We start from the raw sequence: 25,221 nt of genomic DNA on the forward strand, positions 1-25,221 counted from the left end.
TTCGATGGAGAGATTTTAGGAATTTCTAAGGGAAATATACTAATATAATGAGAGACAATGCCCAATGGATTATAGGTAAAAGAAAACATAAAAAGCTATTTCTGGGATAAAACTGAACTAATGGAAATTATGAAAATTAATCTTGTAAATATGTTTCGATCCAAGGGGTATCTAGTAGTTCTCCAAAAAAAAAACACTTAAAAAATACAAAAAAAAATTGGCATTAATAAGGGCGGGGCGGGGCCAACTCCATCCCCTTCTCCTCCCCTTCCCGCTCAAAATCGGGGAATCCCCTCCCCAAGCGGGGCAGGGCGGATCCCCGCTTTCTCGAGTGAAATTGCCAGCCCTAGGCGTTTTTGCCGGACTTAAGGTTGCCATGTAGATCAATGGATCTGATTACATGTACGATGTAAGAACCATGCCCATTGAGTGTCATGAAGGAGCTTTTTTTTAGTATTTTCCATTCTCATTTACTTTAATCATTCCTCGACTTTATGGAGCTACAAATATTTGCAGGCGTGTTTTGATAATGAGGCGAACTTACCTTGCCTTTTATATTTTTTTAATAGGCTGTTCAGAGCTTTCTGGCCTTAAGACAGCTGATTAGAAAACAAAAGACAAGGCGAATTCGCCACATTATCGAAACATGGTAGTGGTGAAAGAGTTTAAAATAGTAGAATGAGTTAGTATATCACTGTAACACATCACGTTGATGAAATGATAGTTGCTACAAAGCATGATTTTCTCAACGAATTTCATTTCGTTTAATTAATTCGAAGCTCCTTAAAGACCTCTGCCTTCTTTGAAATATCATGAACAGTACTAATAAATTGAGCGTTTTTTTTTCATGGAAATGTAGAATAACACAAATGTTTGAAAAAGTTCGATTCTTTATCGGATCATAAAAACCCACTTTACGAACATCTCTTCCTTCACGATTGAACATCAACAGCAAAAGATTTGATAGAGGGCTCATTGGGATAGATTACATGAATGTTCAACTGTAAGGTGATGCCCCAAGAAGCGGCTCCATGCTGGCCAAATGATGCCGTAGAAAATCATATACCAATTGGGTTTTCATTGCAGCAATTCGAACCACCATACCTACTGCCTGAAAATGGATAAACAAGACGTATAATAAAAATTCAGTTATACACATTTTATTGTAGAACTATGAAGTTTCTGACAGATTACTGGCAAAGAATGTTTGAAACTGAGACATAAAAAAAATACCTTCGAACCGAACGGACTGCAGTTGGCGATTAGAGCTGGTTTCGATTGGCTATGTTCAGATTTCATTTCCATGGAACGTCTTGAAGTGTAGGCAGGACCACAAAACTGCTCAGACATCATCTTCTTTACTTCGTCGTGTACTAGATTCTGAACATGCTTCAACTTTGGCCTAGATCCTCATACAGATTGAATTAATTGGATTATGTTTTTTCTTCTGGGAACTGATATTTATCCTTGTTTTGATTGACAGACACCTCTTTTTTGTTTTCAACAATTATATAAACAAACCATTGTGTAAAGTGTGAACTGTGAACTAAAGAGGGGTGTATCTATCAAATCAAGGGATAAGAATATTAGTCTCCTAATTTCTGTTTCCACATTTAAATGGGAACATGCTCTTGAAAAACATTGAGGCTCTGTTTGTTTCGACGTAAAATGGGTGTAAAACAAATTTTACGCACATTTTAAAGTGGAAAATGGGTGTTAAATTTGTTTTGCGCCCATTTTACATTGAAAGAAACGGAGCCTGAATGAAATCGGCAGACAAAGAAATCAGGTGGAGGAAGTAATGCATGAAGAAAAACTTACCCAATGAGTATGACCATTGCTATGACTTGGTAACCTTGCATTCGCTCAGCTACGCTAGTAGTAGGTCCTTGCTCTAACATCACCTGCTTTGAAAGATTAAACCGATTATGATTTAAGACACTTGCTGAAATGCACTTGAGAGAAATCTTCAGTCAGAAACTTAATATTAAACCTGATTTTTCTTGAAATGGCAAGATATCCTAGAGCTTTACGTCACAAATATCATTCTCGGGAATTTCTCAGCAAGGGAAAATCTAGGGTTATATTAATTTTATTTTTATTTTTCGGGTTTATATCGGGAAAAACGATAAAATAAAATTATGTAAAAATACATAAATTAAGAAAAAAATATAAAATATAAAATACTGCACAAATATCGTGATATTATCGCGGCAAATGAAAATAATGCTATATTTTTTAAATTCTGAGGATTAATTCGGGATTTTTTTTCGCTTTATCAAAATATCGCGATAAAATTGCTATATTTTGACAGTATCGGCAATATTTGTGATATAGGAACTTTTAAGGTGAGAAGAACATGCTCCGTGTATAGAGAACTGTTAAGAAGATTCTCTAGAAGCTGGTGAAATTTCAGATACATTTTGGGTAGCAAGTTTCCTGTTAAAAGTATAAAATGCATAGCAAATGGTTTTAGGAATTTAGAAAAAAAAAATGATCATTTTATAATTTATCGACTATCTGCTTGTGGTTCTGTAATTTTTTGTGAGAAATTGCAAAAGGTGCTCTCAGAATATAAAGGTTCCAATTTGTGAAGTTACGCAAATCTCCACAACAGGACAATGTGTCGGTTACTTTTCTCCTGGAATAACAGAAACGATTTACATAAAAACTTAACAGAAACAATACAAAGCGTGCAGAGCAACAGAGTGAAAAACAAGATTTAGGAGCATGCCATGTACTTGGATCATAAAAGTATAAAATGCATAGCAAATGGTTTTAGGAATTTAGAAAAAAAAAATGATCATTTTTAGAATTTATCGACTATCTGCTTGTGGTTCCGTAATTTTTTGTGAGAAATTGCAAAAGGTGCTCTCAGAATATAAAGGTTCCAATTTGTAAAGTTACGCAAATGTCCACAACAGGACATTGTGTGTTGGTTACTTTTCTCCGGGAATAACAGAAACGATTTACATAAAAATGTAACAGAAACAATACAAAGAGTGAAGAGCAACAGAGTGAAAAACGAGATTTAGGAGCATGCCATGTACATGGATCATAAATACCAAGATAACTTTATTATGCAGTAACTTCCTGCGCTAGTTTAGAGGTGAACTAATCTCCATCGAAACTAACTTAGTTGCACAAAAATTGAACTGCTTTTTGGTGGCTAACATCAGCCATGCACTTTTGGTTTTTAATCACAGGCCTTCACAAAAAATTAAACGCTAATTTTAATGCTAGAGTGTTCCATCAAAACGGCCTAATAAGGCCTTCAAATAAAAATTCTGGAGTACTCAAGTAACCATTGCAGACTGAAAACATGATATGGTCCATTCATCAGTTTGAGATATATACAAAATTACAAATAATATTAAGTGTTAACCATAAAATATCAATTCTCATGCAGATTATAACATAAACTAAAAATAAATGTTACAAATCTAGAACATGAGCTAAGTAAACAAAAACAAATCAGAAGCAAGATTTGAGAAGTTGAGAAGATGAGACGTGGGGAGAGAGAGGGGGGGGGGGGGGGTTTCAGTGGTCGTAAAAGCAAACACACGAACAGTTTAGTATGTTCCTCTTTTGCGAAAACCTAAAATGGGCCCACAACTTAAGTCACTTAGTGACTTAAAACACATATAAAACAAAAACCCCAAGAAAACCCCATCATACATGATGAGCCCCATCTATATTCTACACTCCCTCTCAAGCTGGTGCATAAATATCACACACACTCAGTTTGTCCAAATTATCATGGAAACTAGCTCGAACTATCACTTTGGTGAAGATGTTGAGTAACAAAGAATTAGAACGAACAAACTACTTTATCTCGCACAAAATGACAACTGACTTCTATGTGCTTCGTCCTCACATGAAAAACCAGATTAAAAGGAATGGCTGCCCGAATGTCACAATGAAGTATCATAGGATTAACAACATCAACCCCCATCTTTGTTATTAGTGAACAAAGTAGCATTTACTCACTAGTAGCATGAGCCGTGGATATATACTCAACCTCAACTGACAAATGAGTCACTACTGACTGTTTCTTGCTACTCCAAGTCACCAGGTTACCACCATCAAATATACAATTGCCGCTAGTTGATTTTCTATCATGTGTGGATCCAACCCAATCCACATCCCAATATCTCTTACCTATAAACATCAGTCATTTTGATGCAATAAATCTTTTCCTGGAGACCCTTTTATATAGCGAACTACGCGAAGGACAACTTCCCGTGATAAAGACATGAAGAATGCATGAACTGACTCACTGACCACTGTCTATGTATATGTAATATTTGGGTGTGAGATGGTCAAGTATATAAGCTTCCCAGCCAACTGCTACTATCTAGTCAGACATGCGGTTGAGATGTGGTCTTGTTGAAGAGTTGATAATAAATCTAAAGAATATCAACTGACTTTTCTCCAAGTAAACTTGTGTCGTTAGGGAGATATAATACACACTTGAGTTGACAAATGAAGATACCTTGCTCAAAATAAGAGACTTCAATCCCAAGAAAGTACTTAAGCCATGCAAATCCTTGATATAAAAAACAATCTTGCAAGTGCTTTTAATACATTATGGGCTGACTCTACCACTTCCAGAAATTGATAATATTAGACATAGAAATCATGATACCATCTATATTAAATGATTGAAGAAAATAGATCCAGATTTGGATAGTTCACAGCCAGTGAATGAGAATATGAGCCAGAGTTACGTCTAGATATTCATAGAAGGCTTGGTTTCTTGAAACAACAATTCTTCTAGCTTGAAGTTCTTTCCTGTTTAAGATCTTGCCTTAGATTGGGAGCCATAAGAAAGCAACAGCTCTTGGAGACAAATAAGAAATGAAGGAAATATTAACTCCACTGTGGCTAAGGAAGATGAATAAAATGATTTGACTGAGAATATCCCAAAGCTATCAGGGGACCAAATGACCTCATATTGGATCTCACAAGGAGAAATATAGACCCTTTGATGTCTAATCAGAAGATTCTAAAATTCATTAGATGCATGGATAGAGAGACCATCCCTTAAAATTGGAGTAATGAATGAGATGGGTTTAGGGCTTTTTGAATAGAGTAGGGAAATTGTCCGCTAAAGTGGTGACCATGCATCATTTATCTAACCCAAAAAAAAAAAAAGATGTTGAAACCATTTCCAATATTAAATCTGATATTTTTTATAGAGGAATTAAACTTGCTTCCAGTATTTCCAGACACAAGTAATTGCCTTGATGCCTTCTCTTGTGGGACGTTTCTCATCCTCGTCTTGTTGTTAGGCCTTCCCAATTAAGGAGCCTCCCTTATTTTGTTTGGTTTACTATTTTGTTTTGCTAATTATGACCAGCTCTATCATTTTTATGTTTTTCCCTTCATAAAACATTTCTTCTTCTCATTCAGAAAAAAAAAACAATATTCAAAATTGTGAATGTTCTAACAGTTAAAATGGGCTAAGCTTCACTCCACAAGAGATCGATTTTTTGTAGCTTCATCCAATTGGTGGGATTCACGGGACATACAACAATACAAAGGTCAGGTGTGAATGCATGTGTTATGTGTGTATGTGGCAGGAGGGGAGAGGATGTGTCGTCCCATATCATGCCAGGTCAGTCGCATCCGTCCTACTAACCAGACAATCACTTGTGGATAACTTTTACCCCAAAAAATAGGACAACATTTTAATTTTCTCTTTAGAGTCAAAGAAATAAAGATGGGAAACTTAGAGTATTCCAAACACTAAAGGTACTCTAATTAATCTAAATATCATAAAAAAAACTCTAATTAATCTAAAAAATTGGAATTCCTAAACCTCAAATATAAGGGTAAATCAACATAAATCCTCGTAAGGCATATCACCATGATCTACAACAACATCACCATCATAACCTTTTAATTCTTCACCATAAATGCATGGGAAAAGAAAATGATATTACCGAATCAAGAAATAGAGGCTCATTCCCTTCTAAAAAAATGTGGTTGGTGCTCTTGTAGAGTTCAAACTCCCATTTTTCTCCAGTTTCATGACGCCCACTAGTAAGCCAATCTACAATGATCAAACTCGAGTCAGAAAAAACTCTGAATACTTGCTTTTGAGAGTATCTTGCTGAGGAAAAGCATGTCACTGGGTCTGGAATAACAGCCAAAAGAGCATTCCTTCCAATTTTTGCCTACTGCACAGCATATATTTGCCATTGTTAATACAAAAGTGTCCTAATATGCAATCAAAACTAACTTGGATGACCAAACAGTAATAACTCAAATCCAAAGATAAAGGGGTCAATATCAAAATATTCGTTTTGTTTCTTTCCCTCGTATAAGTACCTATGATGTGGTATTATATACTCGAGAATGATATAGTAATATCACAATTCTTCGTTGCTATTACTACCTTTGATGGGTATATTAAATTGAGCAATGATCTGGTATTGTCACAATCATGGCAATCAATAACTAAATTGGCCAGATACTCATAACAACTTGTAGCTGAAGAAAAATTGGTAACAAAATATTTAGGGCCTCTTTGGATACCACCAAAATTGGTCCTTACAGGAAAATAAGATCAACTTAAAATAAATTATTTTTTTAAAAATAATTTAAGTTGATCTTATTTGCAAATGGGACATCAAGGCCAATTTGGGAGCCATAAACTAAATGTAAAAACATTATAAGCAGCATTTGCATATAATATTATATGCAAATAAGATTGTATTAAAAAAAATATTAGGGGTATCCAATGAGGGTCTTATTCTCTTTGGCATTGCTATCTCCCTATGATGGGTACATTGAGATTGAGGAGACCTGTTGTGTAAATGCAGAATGAAAGTTCACTGTCCAAGAATTTTTTTTTTTCAGGTCAATAATGATTTGGCAATGATGGGACATAGTCCATCGCATCATAAAGAAGAAAGAGGGATTTTTAATTTTTTGCAGTGTAATCAAGATCTGACAGTGATGGATTCATGCACATGATCATTTCTCAGTAACGTTTTTTGGATAGAAAATCAAATTGAATGAGTGTGTTCTTCACCATTATAGTGACAAAGCATTGGTTCTACATTTAGATTTTCAAACGGTTTCACCATTCGAATTTATAGAATATATAAATTCACAGGTATGTATATTCAATTAGGTTCAGGATTTATTTTTCTTTTCAATAGCCGGTTCGGGAAAGGCGATACCTCAAGAATTTGTTGAGAGCACTTCGATCCCACAGACTTGTATACCTGTGTGACAAAAAAGTAACGAATTTTTTTAAAAAAAAATGGAACAGTTCAAACATAATCCTAATCATTAATATCTTAATATATGAAGCATAAACACTTCAATTAACCATTTGAAAAAAAAAATAAAATTACAAGTGATACCAGTCAGAAATGCAATGAAGGATAAAAGTACCTTTGCTTGTGAGGTTACATAGGGAACATAGTAATAAACTTAAGCCAATTATTGAAACTAGATATTAGCCAGAGATAATATCAAGACTCCTTGTTTTGATACTCCTCACTTTAATTTAAAATTCTCCAATTGGCTGTTATTATCTTGTTGGGAATTGTACCAGCCAATGAGAAAAGTGTAAAATAAATGGAAGAGTTTAAATATCAAATCAAGAGAGTGTAAATATCAGCTCCAATAATCAGAAGAAATCAAAAAATACATATATGATTTATGGCAAATGGATCATCCATGGGGTGACCCACCAGATAAAAAACCCTAATGAGCAATGGAATTTAGAATATGAGTTAGGGAAAAACATGAACCAACCTTTGTGGAAGCCTGAGTTTTCAATACTGTGGTGCAATCCTCTCCTACTGTTATCCCATATGAAATACAATCTCCCTAAAAAGACCCAATTACAGAAAAAATAAAATTAAACATTAAAAAAGGAAATTATAAAGGATATCAAAAGATAAGAATGGGATTCTTACAGAGACTAAACCACCTCCATAAGAGAGGCTGTAAATCCAAACTGCATCTGTTTTGGAGGAACCAGCCTGACCCAAAACACCACCCACAAAAACAAAGCATGAGATGAGATGAAATGGGTATGATGATGATTCATGCATGATGCATCATGAACATGACATGAATCATGATGATGAGGATGATGGGTGGATTGGAAATGGGTGATGGATAAGTGATAGATGGGAATTTTTTTGACTAACCTTGGTGGGTACAATGAATTTGAGAGGGTATTTTGAAAAGCAGCGTGTGACTGTTGATTTCCCTCTGATTTTCTCTACCACTACACAACCACTCTCCTCCATTATCTCTCTCTCTCTCTCTCTCTCTCTCTCTAAACCACAAAGCCCACCGTATTAATGCCCTTGAACACCCGAATTGAATTTGAGGGGGCAATTTCCCCATAAAAGTCACTGATGCGAAATGCCTTTTCCGATTGAAGGCTAGCAATTCCCGTACAGACCCAATTTCAAAAGGGGCGGATATATCAATGCCCCTGAATCTAGGGCTGCAACTCGGGTCGGGCGGGTCGGGTCGGGTTTTGGAGAACCCAACCCTACCCGAGAAATATCTCGGGTCGGGTCGGATTTTTTTTTCAGAAAACTCACGATTCCCAAACCCGGCCCTACCCATTATAAATCTTGGGTCGGTTCAGGTTGGGTTTTTTCACGTTGACGCAATTTTTTAAGGAAAATTCTTGTTTGGCAAGGCAACTCAACTCATAGAAGCAGAAATTACACTCACATTACACTTGAATCAAACATCATTACACTTGAATCAAACAATGATGTGATTACACTCACTTCACACTTGAATCAAACAATGATGTAATCAAACAATGCTGTAATCAAATAATGTTGTAATTACAATCAAACACTTGAATCAACTCAACTCATAGAAGCATAAATTACACTCACATACAGTAACAGTGGGTGCGTGGGTTTTCACTTTTAACTTTTAACTAACAATAGAAAAAAAATGTACATACTATAACTTATGTAACTCAGGTCGGGTCGGGTTGGGCCCCTTCAAACCCGGCTCAACCCAAGATTCATGCGGGGTTTTGAATGCTCAACCCGGCTCGACTCGAAACCCATGAAACCTGAACCCAACCCAGGCTATTTTCGGGTCGGGTCGATGCGGGTCGAGTAAAACCCACCTCACACTGACAGGGGGTGTTCCTGGTGATCAAAAGGGGCAGATATATCATTTCCCATTTTTTAATGTCAACCGATTTTGGGCGACGCACTTAGTCGCGATGTCGGTGAATTCGAGTCATAGTTTAATGAGAGATTTTTGGGGCATAGCCCACCAATACAGCCTGTAAATAATTTGGATGCTCCGGTGAGAAGATGCTACTCGTGCAAAATTGATGGAGTAAAAAGAGGTAAGGGCAGACCGAAAATAACTTAGGGGTAGAAACAATGATGAATGACTGGATAGCTATGAACATAACAGAGAACATGACCTTGGATAAGATAGAATGGAAAAAAATGACTTACTTAGAAGAACCCAACTAAAGCTGGGTAGATTCCTTTCACCTTCTTCATGAATTTTTTCTAAACGATTCATTTAGCCAACTCAACTAGTTTGGGACAAAGGTTGAGTTGAGTTGAAGGATTCTAAAATCTGCATATTCAAAGTAAAAAAAAAAATAGAGAAAAATATTCTAAAGTGAAAAAAAAAAAAAAAAAAACTAAAATACGGGCCCCACTCACTTTCCTGGTGCGTCGCCCCAAAGAGAAGCCCCAATTTTTAAATGTCAGCCGATTTTGGGGGAGGCACTTAGTGGAGATGGAGGTAAATTCGACTCACAGCTTAATAAGAGATTTCCGGGGCATGGCCCACCAATACAGCCTGTAAATATAAATTGGATGAAGGGAAATGATATATTCACCCCCTTTTCTTAGTAGGCCCCACTTGTACCTCTGCCTCATCACCATACTATGCTTCTATCCACTTAGATGCAGACACGTGTCAGACACCCATTTAATTTTTTTCTTCTTGGTGCGGTCTTTAGTAACGCTCACTACATATGCCTCCCCAAAAAGCATGAATCTACTCATGCATCTTATATGTAAGGGAAATGATATCACCACAACCATGTTTTTGAAATTTTCACTAAGTCATCTTGTCTTTTATTATTTAAATATCTCTGAAAAAGGATATTATAGTTCCCAAAAAGCTCTTACAAGCAAATTAAAAGAGAAAAGACAAGCTAGGATTTTGCAATTATTAAAACATGGTTGTGCTGATATAATTTCCCTTTAAGTAATTATTATTCTGGGTTTGGTAGGCAATTTTGCGAAAAGACATTTCGCGGCTGAATTTTGCACGAAAGATCTAAGGTGGCTGTTCTCTAGTGCTGTGAAATCCCTTTCCGCGGAATTCCCTAGCAAATCAGACAAAGATCCGAATTAATATTTCAAGGTTAACCAGAACCTAGAAAAAGAAAACCGAAGGGGAGTGGAAATATCATTTCCCCACCTCAAAAACACATAGCAAAAAAAGGCCCAAATGAAACGTAAGATAATCGCCACCGTTGAACCCTTAAAATTTTGCCACATATCTGCATATTCTATTTTTAGAAATGCAACTCTTGGACGGTTTTGATCTAAACTAAGCCAGCTGTACTTGTTCTAGCCGTTCATCTTCAGATAAAAAAATATCATGGTGGGCCCCACCTTTTTTCTAAGTTTTGATCAGTTATATTTAGATTTCATTTCATAGATTCGATTCTTTCCCCTTTCTCACTCTGTCTTCCATGGCAACCGTTCTGTCCCACCTTCCAATGCTCGTTAATGGCAGTTTTCAGAGAAACGATTTTCCACTGTTTGGTACTTCCAACAACGGAAATTCCCACTCAACTAGCACTTCACATGGGGATTTTCCTAAGAAAAGATTTCAAACAAGGTAGGTTTTCTCACTTCCTTTTTTTCTCCTCAGCTTCCTTCCATTGTTCTTTCCCGATTCTTCTTCTTCTTCTTCTTCTTCTTCTTCTATTGATTATTAGGCCTAATCTCAGTGAACCATTTTATCTATACAAAACCCGCTTGGATTCGGAAAAATACAAGATTTTATCCGAAAGGATTTCGTTAATGTTTCGGTTAAAAATGCGAAACAAGCAATTTTTTCATATAAAAAAAATCAATTCCATCCACAGAAAAGAGAAGAACTGTGAGATTCCTTTAGGATATTTTTAAATGTGACAAAAAAAATACTAGTGGTGAAAAATCTCATAGTTCTTCCAATATTTTGATAATAATATTGGCATACAACATTTAGTTGTTGATGAATTATATTAAATTTGATGTGCTAATGATTATTTTTTTGCAGATGTCAATCAACTAGTACTGAAGAATCAAAGGCGAGTAGAAATATATTCGACAATGCGAGCAATCTTCTTACTAATTTTTTGAGTGGGGGAAGCCTTGGATCAATGCCTATTGCGGAAGGCGCTGTTTCTGATCTCTTTGATAAACCTCTTTTCTTTTCACTCTATGATTGGTTCTTAGAGGTGCTTACTCCATTTCCATTTTTTATATTTCTGCAGTGTTGTTGAATGTTCATTGCTTGTGTTGATTTTTGTTCATTATATGTAGTAATATAGTGTTCACATGAAAATATGTTTGTTTAACAAATATTCTTTTTGGATTCTCTCTCATTTCGTGTTTTACAAAGTCATGTCACCAGGCCCTCAACATCCCAAGTTTGGTGGCATGGTACATGAGACGAAAGAAAGTATCTTGGTGGGATGAGGACTTTTTAAATAATTCACTGCAACATGATATTATCAAGTACAATGAAATGGTAATGGAAGAAAGAATAGCTTGTCTGATAAGTCTTGTGTATGAAGAAGATTTTTTCTCTACTGTACAAGCTCTTTCACATGGTCGTTGATATTTTATCCTTTTAACATTTGCGCTGTTCATTTCTTGTGGGAGGAGATTGATTATTCACTGGGTCAGTATTTGTTCTTACCTTGGAAATATTTGGCGAAGAGAAGATATTTCAAAATCCTCTTAAGAATGGATGAGGTTGGTTCAATGCATGTCCATGGGATGTGACCTCCAATCCTGTTACCTCACTATTCATAGAGTTTTTTTTTTTTTTTTTTTTTTTAAGTTTTTTATATGGGGAAATTTATCCGGAGACTTATATATTTGGCCTTTATTCTCTACTTTGCATATTTTTGCTTATTGAATAAATATCTCCCACTGTTAAATATTGACACTAGTTGTATGCAAGGTTTTAAATTTCGGTTTCAGTTTCGATTTGGGTCACAAAGGAGAAAACATTTTGGTTTCAATTGGAAATTTTTGTTGACATCCTGTAAAATCACGGAAACGTATAGAAAATATCTGCACAAGGATAGAAGTTTAAGATGAAACTTCAGGAAATGCTAGAATAAACACAAATAAACACTTAGAAACTGTCATATAACAAGAAAGCCATCTATATTGGTTTAATAACATCAAACACGTAGTGACATGCGTTGTTGCACACATCTGATAATCAGTACCTGCCACATTTCACATGTAATTCATATAAATATGTACGCATAGTACATTCACCATATTTCATATGCATTTCATAGAAATATAATTATGTAAAACATACTGATATATCGTTCCTCTAACGCAATTATGATTTTGATTTCGCTATGCATTTCGGTTTCAGTATCGTTTCAATGGGGGTGGAAATGAAGCATTTTGGTCGTAACATGTCGGTTTCGATGGAAATTTAGAACCATGGTTCTATGATAATTTTAGAACTTCATTGGAGTAATTTGTGATGATTTATGCATCAATTATATTGTATTTTCATGAATTTCTAATTGATTTTTTTCTTCCGCAGCATGGTTCGGTTTACAAACTTGCTTTTGGACCAAAATCGTTTGTTGTTGTATCAGATCCCATTGTTGCCAGACATATCCTTCGTGAAAATGCATTCTCTTACGACAAGGTATGATATCACACTTCATTCATTGTCCCTATTATTCTGATTTTGTTTCATCATGAGTTGTACACCCCAATTACTGCTCTTCTATGATCTTCTAATTCAATGTTTTCCATCTTTAGTTGGAAAAGGTAGAAATTTCCTCAAACATTTTTTTGTAAAGTATAAAATATAGCGTCTAATGGTTTGCTTTTGTTTTTGTTAGAAAATGCAATAGTTCTAGCATAGGGTCTTTGCTTTGCTAGAGTTTTTAGTGTCCTTATATCTGATTTTATGATCCCTCCTTGTACTTCGACGGTTCGACCGCCTCGGGCTTCTTTTTAATAAAATTGTCTATTATTAAAAAAAAGTTCTAGCATAGGGTCTATATACATGATTTGGGGTATTGATGTTGCTTCTATCAATAAGATGTGTTCATATGCTATATACGAACAAGTCAACATGCATTAATGTGCATCACTTAAATGCATGTTTGGTAGATATCCTAGCTCTCATAAAGGGTATAAAGCTATAAACATTATCCAGAAAATGCAGATATGTGTCTACAATGTTAATTTTTTTTTTAATGTTTCCTACTTTTATAGAGTAGATTGGTTACTCTGTTCACTTCTCTCTCCTCAGGGGGAGTATAGGAATATGGAGGAGAGGCTAGTTCTTCTATAAGGTTATGAGTTATGGTAAACGTATTCTCAATCATTGTTAGAGAGAAGAGTTTTAATATTAGTTTCAATTTAATTCTGAAAAATTTGATATTACATATTAGGATCCACAGGATGCTCTTGGTAGAAATCAGTTTCACATAATACTTTCCAAGCTGGGCATGGATGGCATGTATTCTCTAGCTTGAGGGGGAGTGTTAAGAATAATGTTTTCTCTCATGCAACTTTTGAAAAAAGTACGAAGGCTACATTGGTAGTTTGTATTTTATGCTAGGGGTATTTGTAGAGAGGCCTACTATTTAAAGTGTAGAGCTATATATGAATGAAATGCAACAGATATGCAGTTTCTTCATGAGATTTTTTTAATTGGTCAAAATATCCAATGATTAATACATGATGGTAAACTTTCATTAGAAAAATATGAATTACTTCCAAACAAGGAATTCATCTTTGATCTAATTAATTATTTTGAAATTCCTTCTTAGATGATTTTTAACATGTCTAATCATGTATACTACCTATATTTCAGTGTCCATCTGTCAGCCCTGCACAAGAAGCCTGCAATTGATTAACTGTTGTGCTTGAGCTTTATTATTATTATTATTATTATCATTATTATTATTATTATTATTTTAGTTTTTGTGGTGCAATATTGCCATACACTGTTCATACCTAGGTGTTCAAGTTTTTTACATAGGGAGTTCTTGCCGATATCTTAGAACCAATCATGGGGAAAGGGCTTATACCTGCAGACCTTGACACTTGGAAGCAGAGGAGGAGAGGTGAGCAAGTAACACATTCTGTATATTTTTACTGACATTGTGGCTTTGAATCTTTACATTAAAACATGGTAATGCCAACATCACTAGGATATATACGATACTCCTTGTCCATGTCGACACACGACACCCATGTCCGTGTCCACAAATCATAGATTTCAGGTTTTAAGTTCATTTGTCTTGTAAGCAGGATTTTAAAGACTATATAGTCCTCAGCAGATGCCTTGGATTGTTGCAAGTGAATAGGATTTTCCGTACATCTTATTATAAAATTAATTTCAGGTTTCTAAGTTCATTTGCTTTGCAAGCAGGATTTTAAAAACTATATAGTCCTCAGTAGATGTGGTGCAAATGAATAGGATTTTCTGCCACCAATCTAGCACAATTTGGGACAGAGATGTCCAATGATCGGCTCATAAATGTCACTTGCTCGCATCAACCTCCAGGAGCAGAGTAATTAGTCAGTGGCTAGCATGGTATACATGCTTTTGTGATTATGAGGAAGAAATAAAAACCTGGTAGCCTTGGTTTTATCCAGTGTGGTCCATTCTTAGGATTGTTTGGTTCTTCTGGGGACGTTTAAAACTGTCATCTGTTGGTGGCCATTTTTTGGTGAAGCCTAAATTCTTTGTTTTGTATCCTTCATGTGTTGCAGTTATTGCTCCTGGGTTTCATGCTTTGTACCTGAATGCTATGGTCAAGGTATTTACTGATTGTTCCGAGAAGACAATATCGAAATTTGAAAAGCTTTTCGAAAGGGAGAGGTTAAGTGAAGAAAATACAATTGAATTGGATCTTGAAGCTGAGTTCTCAAGTTTGGCACTTGATATTATTGGGCTCGGTGTATTCAACTATGACTTTGGTTCTGTCACTAAAGAATCTCCGGTGATTAAGGTTCGGAAATATGAATATGTACTCAAGATTTCTTCCATGCAAATGTTTTTCATCTTAACATCCATGTAAAAATTGTTACTATTTCCAGGTTGATTATATGCCTAACATATGATTAATAACAAACTTATATGCTCAATATATTATTATTAACAAACTTACAGTTTATTTAAAAGAAAAAACTTACAGTTTATTTAAAAATTAAAGGTTTCAAACATTTTTTGGAGTGATTTCTAATTATTATGGGAAGTGTGTAACTCATGTAATCTTATTATTTATAATTTCACAACCTGTAAATTATATATTGTTTCTTGGCAGTGTTGAACTTGGTTTGCCATTGAAACATTTTCAACATTGTTTTAGAGCTTCATTAGTTAACTGAATTGTTCCAGAGGCATGCATTTGTGCAGTCATCGTATTTTATGGAAAGGAAAAACTGCCATAATTATAATTGATACATTAACATATAGGATTTGGAAACCTTCTATCCATTAACACGAAAGAACTTGCAAAACTGCCATTGCTGAAGATAGAACTATGGAATGCCTGAGTGTAGATCAGTGGTGGTCTTAAAAAGTTAAAAAATCTTATTAGATATATTAAAATCCACCCCTGTTATTATCATTAAAATATTTAGAAAATTGCTATTGCTGTAGATATATCTGTAATTTAAATGGGCAGAATGGTGGTCATGAAAAGCACTTTATTAGATATACTAACACCCCATCACCCAATGAACTAATTGTAAAGCTGATAAACAAATGTAAGTTGTTTGTTTAAAGAGATATGAGAAGTCAATTGACTATTGTTCTCACTCAATCTCAATAAGTCAATATGCCACGTGTGCTTTGGAAAATGGTTATTCATTAGGAAAATATGATGAAATCCTTAGGGCTATTTTCACTTGTCTTCCCGACGCTAGAAAGGAAAGGAAAATCACTCATTTTTTTCCGAGAAAGCACAAATAGCGTTTTTCTCTTCGTTTCCCGGGAAACTAGTAATACTGACATGGAAAACAAAAAATATTACGTGGAAATTCTGCTTTCTCGCAAAATCCCTCAACATTTTCCCAACGATTTGATGAGAAAACGATTTTCTCACTGTCGCGAGAAAATACGGGCTACCTTTTCCTTCCTTTTCCATTTAATCTGGGCAAGTGAACAGCGGGAAAACAGGTTTCCCGTACAGTTTCTTTTCCTTTCTTTTCCATTTTCCACGTCAGATTCCTTTCCTTTCTTTTCTTTTCCTGCAGCGAGAAAACAAGTGCACAGAGCCTAGAGGAACCTTATGGTACTTACATGTATTATTTTTTCATGGGCTTTGTGAAATTGATAACCAATATGGCCCTGTTAGGGATTTTAGGACGCTAACATGCTCAAATACATTCTTTGCATTTATGAATCAGTAAATCAAAAGAAATCTGAATTGTGTTATTGGTTCACCCATAAGTTTCATATTTATATATATTTTGATTTTCATTTTGATAGCTAAAATATTTTTTTTAAATTTATGGATGCTAGATTTGACAACTTTGTTTAAGCATTGAGTAGGCAGAAAGCGATTGTATTTCTTTTTTCTGATTAATGAAATATGTACCACAGGCAGTGTATGGCACTCTTTTTGAAGCTGAACACAGATCAACTTTCTATGTCCCTTATTGGAAATTACCTCTTGCAAGATGGATAGTTCCTCGGCAACGGAAGTTCCACAAGGACCTAAAGGTTATTAATGATTGCCTTGATGGGCTTATAAAAAATGCCAAAGAGACAAGACAGGTGAGATGTGACTTTGTTGAAAGAAAAAACATATAATTTTTTTTATTAGAAGGAGACGTATTTTTATGGAAGTATGGAACCATTTGTCTCTCACATTTGAGTTTTTATAAATTTGAATTCTAACTCGATATCAATTTGTTCAATCAATTTTTACTATATCCACATGAGCAAAAATTTATTTGAAATGTGAGAGAATATTGTCAGTTGTTTTGTGTGCAGATTTTTGCTTCTTCAGCTTGTTGACTCTTACTTTACTGTAGAGGATATTTTAACATCTAATTTCTTTCATTCTTTTTGTTTTTCTTATATATGGCAGGAAACTGATGTTGAGAAACTTCAACAAAGAGATTATTTAAATCTGAAGGTGGGTTTGGAATCCTCCAAATGGAATGCTTTTTTTCATACTCTTCTTTCTGGCTAATTTAAATCTGATGACATTAGCTTTGAGATAAATTTTAAGTGCAAATAATGAGAAATTCTGCACTGCATTTCTGGACTAAGTTTGCAGGATGCAAGTTTGCTGCGGTTTTTTGTTGATATGCGTGGGGCTGATGTTGATGACCGTCAGGTGAAAATTTACATTGCAATTCTCCAATAATGATATTAATAATTTCTGAATGATTAATAATGATATTAATATATTACATTGCAATTTCCCATCATTGGCTCTTACCAATAAAATAATTTTGGTGCATTACCAGCTTAGGGATGATCTGATGACTATGCTTATTGCTGGACACGAAACAACGGCAGCTGTTCTTACTTGGGCTACCTTTCTACTTGCCCAAGTTTGTCGTCACATCTCTACCTGTGGAATATTTTTCCAATTAATTTTAGATAATTTTTTTGACACATCCACCTCCTTAATCTTGGATTGTATCGGTATGAATGGCTTTCGTTTTACAAGAAATGTACATCACTATTATTATTTGCTCTTGTAACTCAGAATCCCTCCAAAATGAAAAAGGCTCAAGCAGAGATTGATTCTGTAATTGGTGAGAGGATAACTTTTGAATCTCTTAAGAAATTGGAGTAAGTCTCTAAGACCATCATTTTCATTGTCGCTTAAAATTATCTTGTCTTGGGTTTTTATTTATCCTAGTAAACTGCATCCTTTCCTTTCCATGCTTTTGTTATTTTCCATTTTATGAAGACACAATTCCAATTTTCAGTAATACGAACTCATAATTCTTCATATGTTCAGGTACATACGACTTATAATTGTAGAATCTCTTCGGCTATATCCTCAGCCACCTCTACTTATTAGACGCTCTATCAAACCAGATGTGTTGCCTGGTATCAGTTCTCCTCTTTCACACCAGTAGGAAAAGAAATTAACTTCTATTAAATGTTTCAGTTTAGGCAACGTATTATATGAAATAGTAGCATCAGGTAAAACAATGGTTATATGCTTATATGTTAGTATAATATGACTGTATATTTTTTCACAAATTCAAGACATTGATTTATAGACTTGGGAGTGTAAATTTGTGTTATGTTGCTGAGCATTCCTGTATCATACATGTGTGCATGTGCATGTGTGTGTGCGTGCATGTGAAGCCGGTGCTTTAAGCAACTGTGGAGTTTTTAATTTGTTAAAGCAGCATATGAAGTGTTATTTTCAAATTGAAGATTTTGTTAATCTCAAAAACTTTGGAAAGAAGAAGCTCTAGTTTTTTCATGTCAAGACATGAACTGAAGCCTTACTGGCCGTGAAGTTATTTTGACAAAAGCAACATACAATGAAATTTTGTTCTAAATCTGAAGGAAAAATCTTATAGCCTGATAAAATATCTGGAATAGAAGTGGTGTTGTTTTTTAACTCAACAGCGTATACCTTTTAAACTCAACACTGTACCTGTAGTCGATCAAACTAGAAGAGAATAGTAGAAGAAAGGACTGTTTCTAGGAACAACTTTGGTGAGTATGTCTGCAAGATGATCTTCGGATCTGATGTACGAAACAATAATGATCTTTTCCTCCACCTTCTCTTTCACAAAGTGACAATCGACCTCTATATGCTTTGTTCTTTCATGGCTACTGGTTATTACAATAGAATTTCACTTTTACTTCCATCTCTGTGAGGAGTTTCTTAAGCCACAAAAGCTCACAAGTCACATGAGCAATTGCCCCGTATTCAGCCTCAATACTAGATCTCGCCACTAGAACCTGTTCCTTGCTCTTCTACATGACTATATTACGCCCGAAAAAGGTACAATAAGTACTTATAGATCTTCTATATTTATGTGAGCTTTCCATATCACCATTGGCATTCTAGTCAAATGACACCTCGTGGCATACAAAACTCCTTTGTCCTATGTTCCCTTGGGGTCCCGTAGGATCCTCTGAACTACATCTGGATGCGTAGTCCCAAGAAAGTGCATAAATCTACTAACCATGCAGTGCAGGCAATGTTTGGCCAAGTAATAGTGAGATAAATAAGCTTCCCAAAGTCTCTGATAGACTAACCCCCCCCCCCCACCAAAAAAAAAACCCACACACACACACCAGTTTGTGACTTGGTTCCATAGTGCAATCGGCTGGCTTTGCTTCCAAGTTAACTCATTTTGTATAATAAGACTCGAATATTTTTCTTTTGAGATAGGAAGATGCCACACTTAGATCTAGCCACTTCAATCCCTAGGAAATATTCGAAAGGACAGATATCTTTGATATTGTATGTCCGGCCAAGTTGGTTTTTTTTTTTCATATCTTCGTATGACCTTTACGCTCAAGTTGTATATTCAAAATAGTGAAGGTTGGATTACAATATTGCCCCTCCACATTTTATAGAATTGGCATCTTTCCCCAATGTTGGAAATTAAATACAAATATAGTGAAATTTCAAATAGAGGTTGTTCTAGAAGTTGTTACAAACGAATAGTACCAATAGACGAGTACTTGAACCTACCAGCCAAAAAATATTACTTGAAGCAACTTGTGGTGGTAGCTGCCAAAAAATATTATTTACTCGAAGATCCAAAAAATATTCCTTATTAATTTCCTGATCAGACATGAAATTTAATAAGTTGGTTAAAGGTATATAAAAAATCAAAGTAGCTAAGAACAGGGATGTCTCACAAGTTACAACAATTCCCTCTCGCTATGGTAACATATTGTGAACATTCTATATGCTCCTCTGTTGTTGTTTTTTCACTTTATTTCTCCAGTTAAACTTCTATCTTTATTGTTAAGCTGATGTTGAAACAATGGCATCAAGGTTACCTTGTGATCATCATCACAACGGCAAAGGTTCTACTTCTGAACATTTGTAACTGCCTAGTGCCTTATAATTGGAAATTCAAACAGCAGCGTTATGATTTGTAAACCTATCACCGTCTTAATTAAATTAAACATGTGAGTTTCTACAAAATCCTTGGTGAAAAACTTCATTCTTTCAGATGATATGCTTCTGGTTTGTTTTCCTTGGTTTGTTGGTTGGAACTGGAGGAATTATAATATCTCAATGATTTCTACAAACATCTTGAGATATGCAAATTTAATAATGCCTGTGACTCTTCGAATTTTGTGTACTATTTTGTCACTTGACTAAGTCTTCATGTATGTATTTTAATTAAGAGTGCATAGCTAAATCAATTGTGTAGGAGGATACCAGGGTGATGAAGATGGATACGCAATTCCCCCTGGGACTGATATCTTTATTTCTGTGAGTGGAACACTTGTTTGGGTTTTACATCTTTCATAAGCCTAGTTATCAATTCCATTCTAGTGGCTGTTCCGTTTTTCCATGGATTTGAAAGTCGGGGTGTTCCATTCCTGAAAAGTTGCTAAAAAGGGGGGAAACATTATTTTTGCATGAGAAGTGTTCCATTCCTTTACTTCTACATTTTTCAGTGCTATTATAAATGCACCTTGATGAAGTGGATCCAATGGGGGCGCCCTTCTGTTTAGCATCCCTTTCAAAATAAATAGGCAATTAATGGATTAGATTTAGGACAGTCAGTTGGTGACCAGTTATATGGTATTCGATCAGTTAGAATATATGCCATGGAATTTTCTCAAAAGAATTCCAATATTTGCCAAAAGCATAATATCTATTGGTACTTGAAGTTCCTAATATGCTTTTCTCCCTTTGAAATCCTTGGACTCAAACCCATGTCGTAAAATATGAACACATGAACTGTAATTTGCAGTCACGGTCCATGAGGCTGTTTTGAGGCACTAAGCAGAAACTTAAATAAATAATGGATGCTCTACCTCTCCCTTCTCTAGGTATACAACCTTCACAGATCTCCATATTTCTGGGACCGGCCCCATGAATTCGAACCAGAGAGATTCTTAGTGCCAAGGGAAAGCCAAGGAATCAAAGGATGGTCTGGTTTTGATCCATCACGAAGTCCTGGTGCGATGTACCCAAACGAGGTATCTCACCATCATTTCTTGCCCAAGTTTTTCTCATTTTCTGTTTGCACTAGTACTCATATATGTTTAATATCCTACCCATGTACTTAATGGTATTTTGTTATCAGATTATCGCTGATTATGCTTTTCTACCTTTTGGCGGGGGGCCACGCAAATGTGTGGGAGACCAATTTGCCCTCATGGAATCTACTATAGCATTGGCCATGCTGTTACAGAAGTTTGAGGTGGAGTTACAAGGGTCTCCGGACTCGGTAGAACTTGTTACTGGAGCAACAATCCATACCAAAAATGGTCTATGGTGCAAATTAAGAAAGAGGCATTCATTGAAATAAAGAAGAGGTATGCTCCCATCTCAATAGCATTTAAGACTAATGACACCTTAAGAACCTTAAGAATAGTTACATGCCTCATAATTCAGTTTCATGTAGTAAATGAAATGGGAAGCTCAAATTTAATTATATTGAAATTGCAACCAATTTTGCAGGGCGGCGAGTATCGAAGGGAATAGAGCTGTGTATATCATATACGGGAAATGATACCAATTGTAAAAAGACCCTTTGATTGAGAGGTATATGATAAGAAGCTATACATTTGATAAGACTGTAATTTCTTTGAGATATTCAATCTAGTCAGTTCAAGGTTAAAGGTGAGATGGTAAGTTCTACTGCTATACAAAATGAAGTCTGGGTTTGTGTCTAAAGAATCATATCACAAAAGCTCAAAGCCATACAACTTAAATCTCTCTCTCTCTCTCTCCATTATCATTTCAGGAAGAGTAGGTGGTCCCTGCCACATGCGCACTTGAATGAAATTTCCACCTTGCCTCCAACTGCCATCAGTGAAGTTTGCAAGTGTTTCTGCAATACAGGAAGTGTGTTATTTTTTAGATTAAGGGGAAATATAGAGGATAATAAAAGACATGTAGTACTCATCCTTTCAAGAAATGAGGCCAGATCTGGTGGTCATAGACTGCAACAAGCCCCAATTGGCTCAAGTGTGGGCCCCATGAACTGGGCCTTGCATCACTTCACCCAATGGGAGCCTCTTGTGCTAGATGGACCCACAAATTCCTCACAGTTCGTGGGCCCTTTTGTGGGGAGTAATAGCATCACAGATATTAGATGGCAATGAATTTCCTCTTCTAAGTTTTAAGTATTTGGCTGGTGACACATTAGACTATTTTTCCATCGGAACTATTTTTCTTGCAATCCAAACAAGGCCAGAGAAATTTTAAAATAAAGAAACGGGTGCGAGTATCAATCCAGAGGGGTGCACTCATCGTGAAAATGATAAAGTGTAATACCAATCACTTCGTGAAAATCAGAATCAAAGATTGGAAATACCACTTGTTCACGAAAATCAGAGTCCCAGAGTTGAGAAATATCCAAAAGAATGTAAAACCCAATAAAATGATAAGAGCACCCCTACTAAATTCATCACGAAATCACAGATTTTAGAACAGTAGGAAAGAAAGAGGAGGGACCTCGTCAGGGCCACCGTCTTTATTTTTCCCGATAATGTCCCTCAGCTCCTTCACAATATCTTCACACTTCTCAGCCAATCTCCGCAGCTTCTACAATACCACACCAAAGGGCATTCAGTCATTTCACAAAAGAACAAAGAATAAAAAAACAAGAAAATCTTTTTCTATCTTACAGCTTCATCCTCCGGGGTCAGTCTCCGATCACCACCTCCGGTGGAATTCGTCGGAGTGCCGTCAATCATGTCGCCGTCCGGCAACTTATCCGGCGAGTTCCGGCCGCCGGCTGGAACAGTAGAGGGAGTGACGGGGAGTGTAAAATCAGGGCTCGTCGGGATCTGATCGTGGAGCGACGAGATGTCGCTATCATTGATCGGACGGGTCGGAGGAGAGATGGGGGCCATCTGAGTGGGGATCGGACGGCTGTAATTGAGCTTACGCATCGTACGGCCACAGACCTGACAATTCTTTCCATCTTCTGTTTCCATTTCGTTTTCTTTCTTTCTTGGAATCGATTTTGGTTTCTTGGAGAAATATGGGTTTGGTTTTTTGTCTGAGGGCTGTGAATATCAATTGGAATGAGATTTGTTATTTTTTTCATATAACGGTCGAGAGCTTTCTTTACCTGTAATAACTATATAGTTCGCGAGGGCTCCTTGTTGTATGAATTTATTTACGGAAATGCCCCCCTGTTTTAAGTACTAAAAGACAAGATGATTTAGTGAAAATATCAAAATGTGTTTGTGGTGATATCATTTCCCTACAAGGCAGTTTTGGAAGGGAGAAATTGATGTAAAATCAAGAGAGTTGATCTTGTACAACATCGTTAGGCAACTCACAAGGTCTTGAATATGACTAAGATAAAAGGCTACATAAATCAACGGTTTAGATTTTCTTGATGGGATCCTAAATTGTGCTATTAGATCAAGGGTCTAGGATCATCCTATCAAGATTTCGTTGGTAGAATTTGACCGGACTAATTCGGATCAACGGATCTGATCATGTATAAGAGACACGAGTGGGGGCCCAATATGCGTCTTTTAGGAAGGAGTCTTAACTCACCCTATGCTTTTTAGCATTTTCCAATACAGTGACTGTTAGGCTTCTTCCTAACAGATAATTTTTGGGCCCACTTCTGTCGCTTGTATGTAATCGGATGCACTGATCGAGAAGCCACAATTCTGAACAAATGCTGTTGAGTACACATTGATCCGATGATCCTAAGACGTTGATCCACTTGTTTTGATTATTTTGTGTTAGGGTTTAGGGCAAATAAATTCTCTTTTTTTGTTTCTAAAATTATCAAGATTAAAGTTCAATTGAAAACGCTAACTCACTCACTCTCTCTCTCTCTCTCGCAGGGGGTTTGCTAGGGACAATCGCAAAAGGCATTTCTCGGACAGGCTGTTGCATGAGAGAGCAGCCACATAAGATGAGTTAAATGAATTAGACAGAAAGTGAGACTATGTGGCTGCTGTCTCATGCAACTAGGGCTGGCAATTTCACCCGTGAAAACAGGGATCCACCCCACCCGCACGGGGCAGGGATTCCCCAACTTGGAACGGGGACTGGGATTAAAAAAATTCCCCTGAAGCGGGACGGGCGGGGATGGAGATGGCCCCGCCCCGCCCCGTTTTAATATGCAACCCATTATCAATATCCTCTTATTTTAGTATTTTTTTGTTGACAGTAAATATTTCTTTTAGGCTAGTGATATTGGCATTACCATATTTTGATAAGTGCACAACACGGCTTGTCTTTTTCTTTTTTATGGGCATCAAAAAGTTTTTTTGAGGTGAGGATTTTTGTGTGGGAAGGGAGTTACGGGGCGGGGATGGGGATTAGATATTCCCCGCCATCCCTGAAGCAGGTATGGGGCGGGGAATGCCCCGCCCGGCCCTGTTGCCAGCCCTACATGCAAGAGCCGGTCCGAGAAATGCCTTCTACGATGGTCCCTAGCAAATCCCTTATTGCGGGATAAGGTATTCTAGGTTTAGAAAACTAAAAAAATCCTAGAATTCTTAATGACACACTTAGCTCAAATCTCCTACTGAAAACCATTTGAGTCCAATAATCAGTTTTTGACTCAAAATCCAAAACAAACATGGCCTAATTGGTTCCATGGAAGCTTCTAAAAAGCATATATTTGTGTACACTCCCTTTTCTCATACATCATAAAATAAAATATAATGCGATTTGCAATTGGGAGTGTCCTTAACCTTTTCTCTCCAAATGCTATACATAATAATACACATTTCTTTATTTGCAAATGAGGGTATGCATTGCCTTGTCAACTTTTCTCCAATTCCACCCCTCAAAGT

General features: G+C 36.1%; 3 protein-coding genes across 5 annotated transcripts; 1 reads left to right on the top strand and 2 right to left on the bottom strand.

The window, feature by feature from the left end:
• Window positions 1-818: 818 nt before the first annotated feature.
• URED (urease accessory protein D) lies at window positions 819-8,550 on the bottom strand. 2 transcript variants are annotated; one of them, XM_077397323.1, is made up of 8 exons: window positions 8,178-8,547; window positions 7,941-8,006; window positions 7,777-7,851; window positions 7,194-7,238; window positions 5,949-6,182; window positions 1,822-1,904; window positions 1,234-1,402; window positions 819-1,111 (listed from the first exon to the last, which is right to left on the bottom strand). In XM_077397323.1, the coding sequence occupies exons 1-8, from the start codon at window positions 8,277-8,279 to the stop codon at window positions 998-1,000; spliced, it is 888 nt and encodes a 295-aa protein (XP_077253438.1). In that variant the 5' UTR covers window positions 8,280-8,547; the 3' UTR covers window positions 819-997. The 2 variants fall into 2 exon arrangements, with proteins under 2 accessions (XP_077253438.1, XP_077253439.1); XM_077397324.1 differs by lacking the exon at window positions 7,194-7,238 and having other exon boundaries at window positions 5,949-6,058; window positions 8,178-8,550.
• Window positions 8,551-10,691: 2,141 nt separating this feature from the next.
• CYP97B3 (cytochrome P450, family 97, subfamily B, polypeptide 3) lies at window positions 10,692-22,457 on the top strand. 2 transcript variants are annotated; one of them, XR_013255555.1, is made up of 16 exons: window positions 10,692-10,887; window positions 11,311-11,491; window positions 12,832-12,939; window positions 14,290-14,374; window positions 15,027-15,265; window positions 16,864-17,037; window positions 17,354-17,401; window positions 17,546-17,605; window positions 17,739-17,825; window positions 17,984-18,069; window positions 18,242-18,333; window positions 20,643-20,704; window positions 21,271-21,420; window positions 21,528-21,759; window positions 21,905-21,988; window positions 22,191-22,457. XR_013255555.1 is itself a non-coding variant. In XM_077397325.1 (15 exons), exons 1-14 carry the CDS (start codon window positions 10,739-10,741, stop codon window positions 21,750-21,752), a joined length of 1,746 nt encoding a protein of 581 aa, XP_077253440.1. In that variant the 5' UTR covers window positions 10,692-10,738; the 3' UTR covers window positions 21,753-21,759; window positions 21,905-22,070. The 2 variants fall into 2 exon arrangements, 1 of the variants encoding a protein (XP_077253440.1); XM_077397325.1 differs by lacking the exon at window positions 22,191-22,457 and having other exon boundaries at window positions 21,905-22,070.
• On the bottom strand, window positions 21,913-23,501 carry LOC143892597 (uncharacterized). Its single transcript, XM_077397326.1, has 3 exons — window positions 23,077-23,501; window positions 22,904-22,993; window positions 21,913-22,277 (listed from the first exon to the last, which is right to left on the bottom strand). Exons 1-3 carry the CDS (start codon window positions 23,386-23,388, stop codon window positions 22,182-22,184), a joined length of 498 nt encoding a protein of 165 aa, XP_077253441.1. The 5' UTR covers window positions 23,389-23,501; the 3' UTR covers window positions 21,913-22,181.
• Between the last annotated feature and the right edge of the window lie 1,720 nt (window positions 23,502-25,221).

The sequence above is a fragment of the Tasmannia lanceolata genome, unplaced genomic scaffold (assembly GCF_043159265.1).
Source record: "Tasmannia lanceolata isolate RefF3 unplaced genomic scaffold, GAP_Taslan_0.1 ptg000015l, whole genome shotgun sequence".
NCBI lineage: Eukaryota > Viridiplantae > Streptophyta > Magnoliopsida > Canellales > Winteraceae > Tasmannia > Tasmannia lanceolata.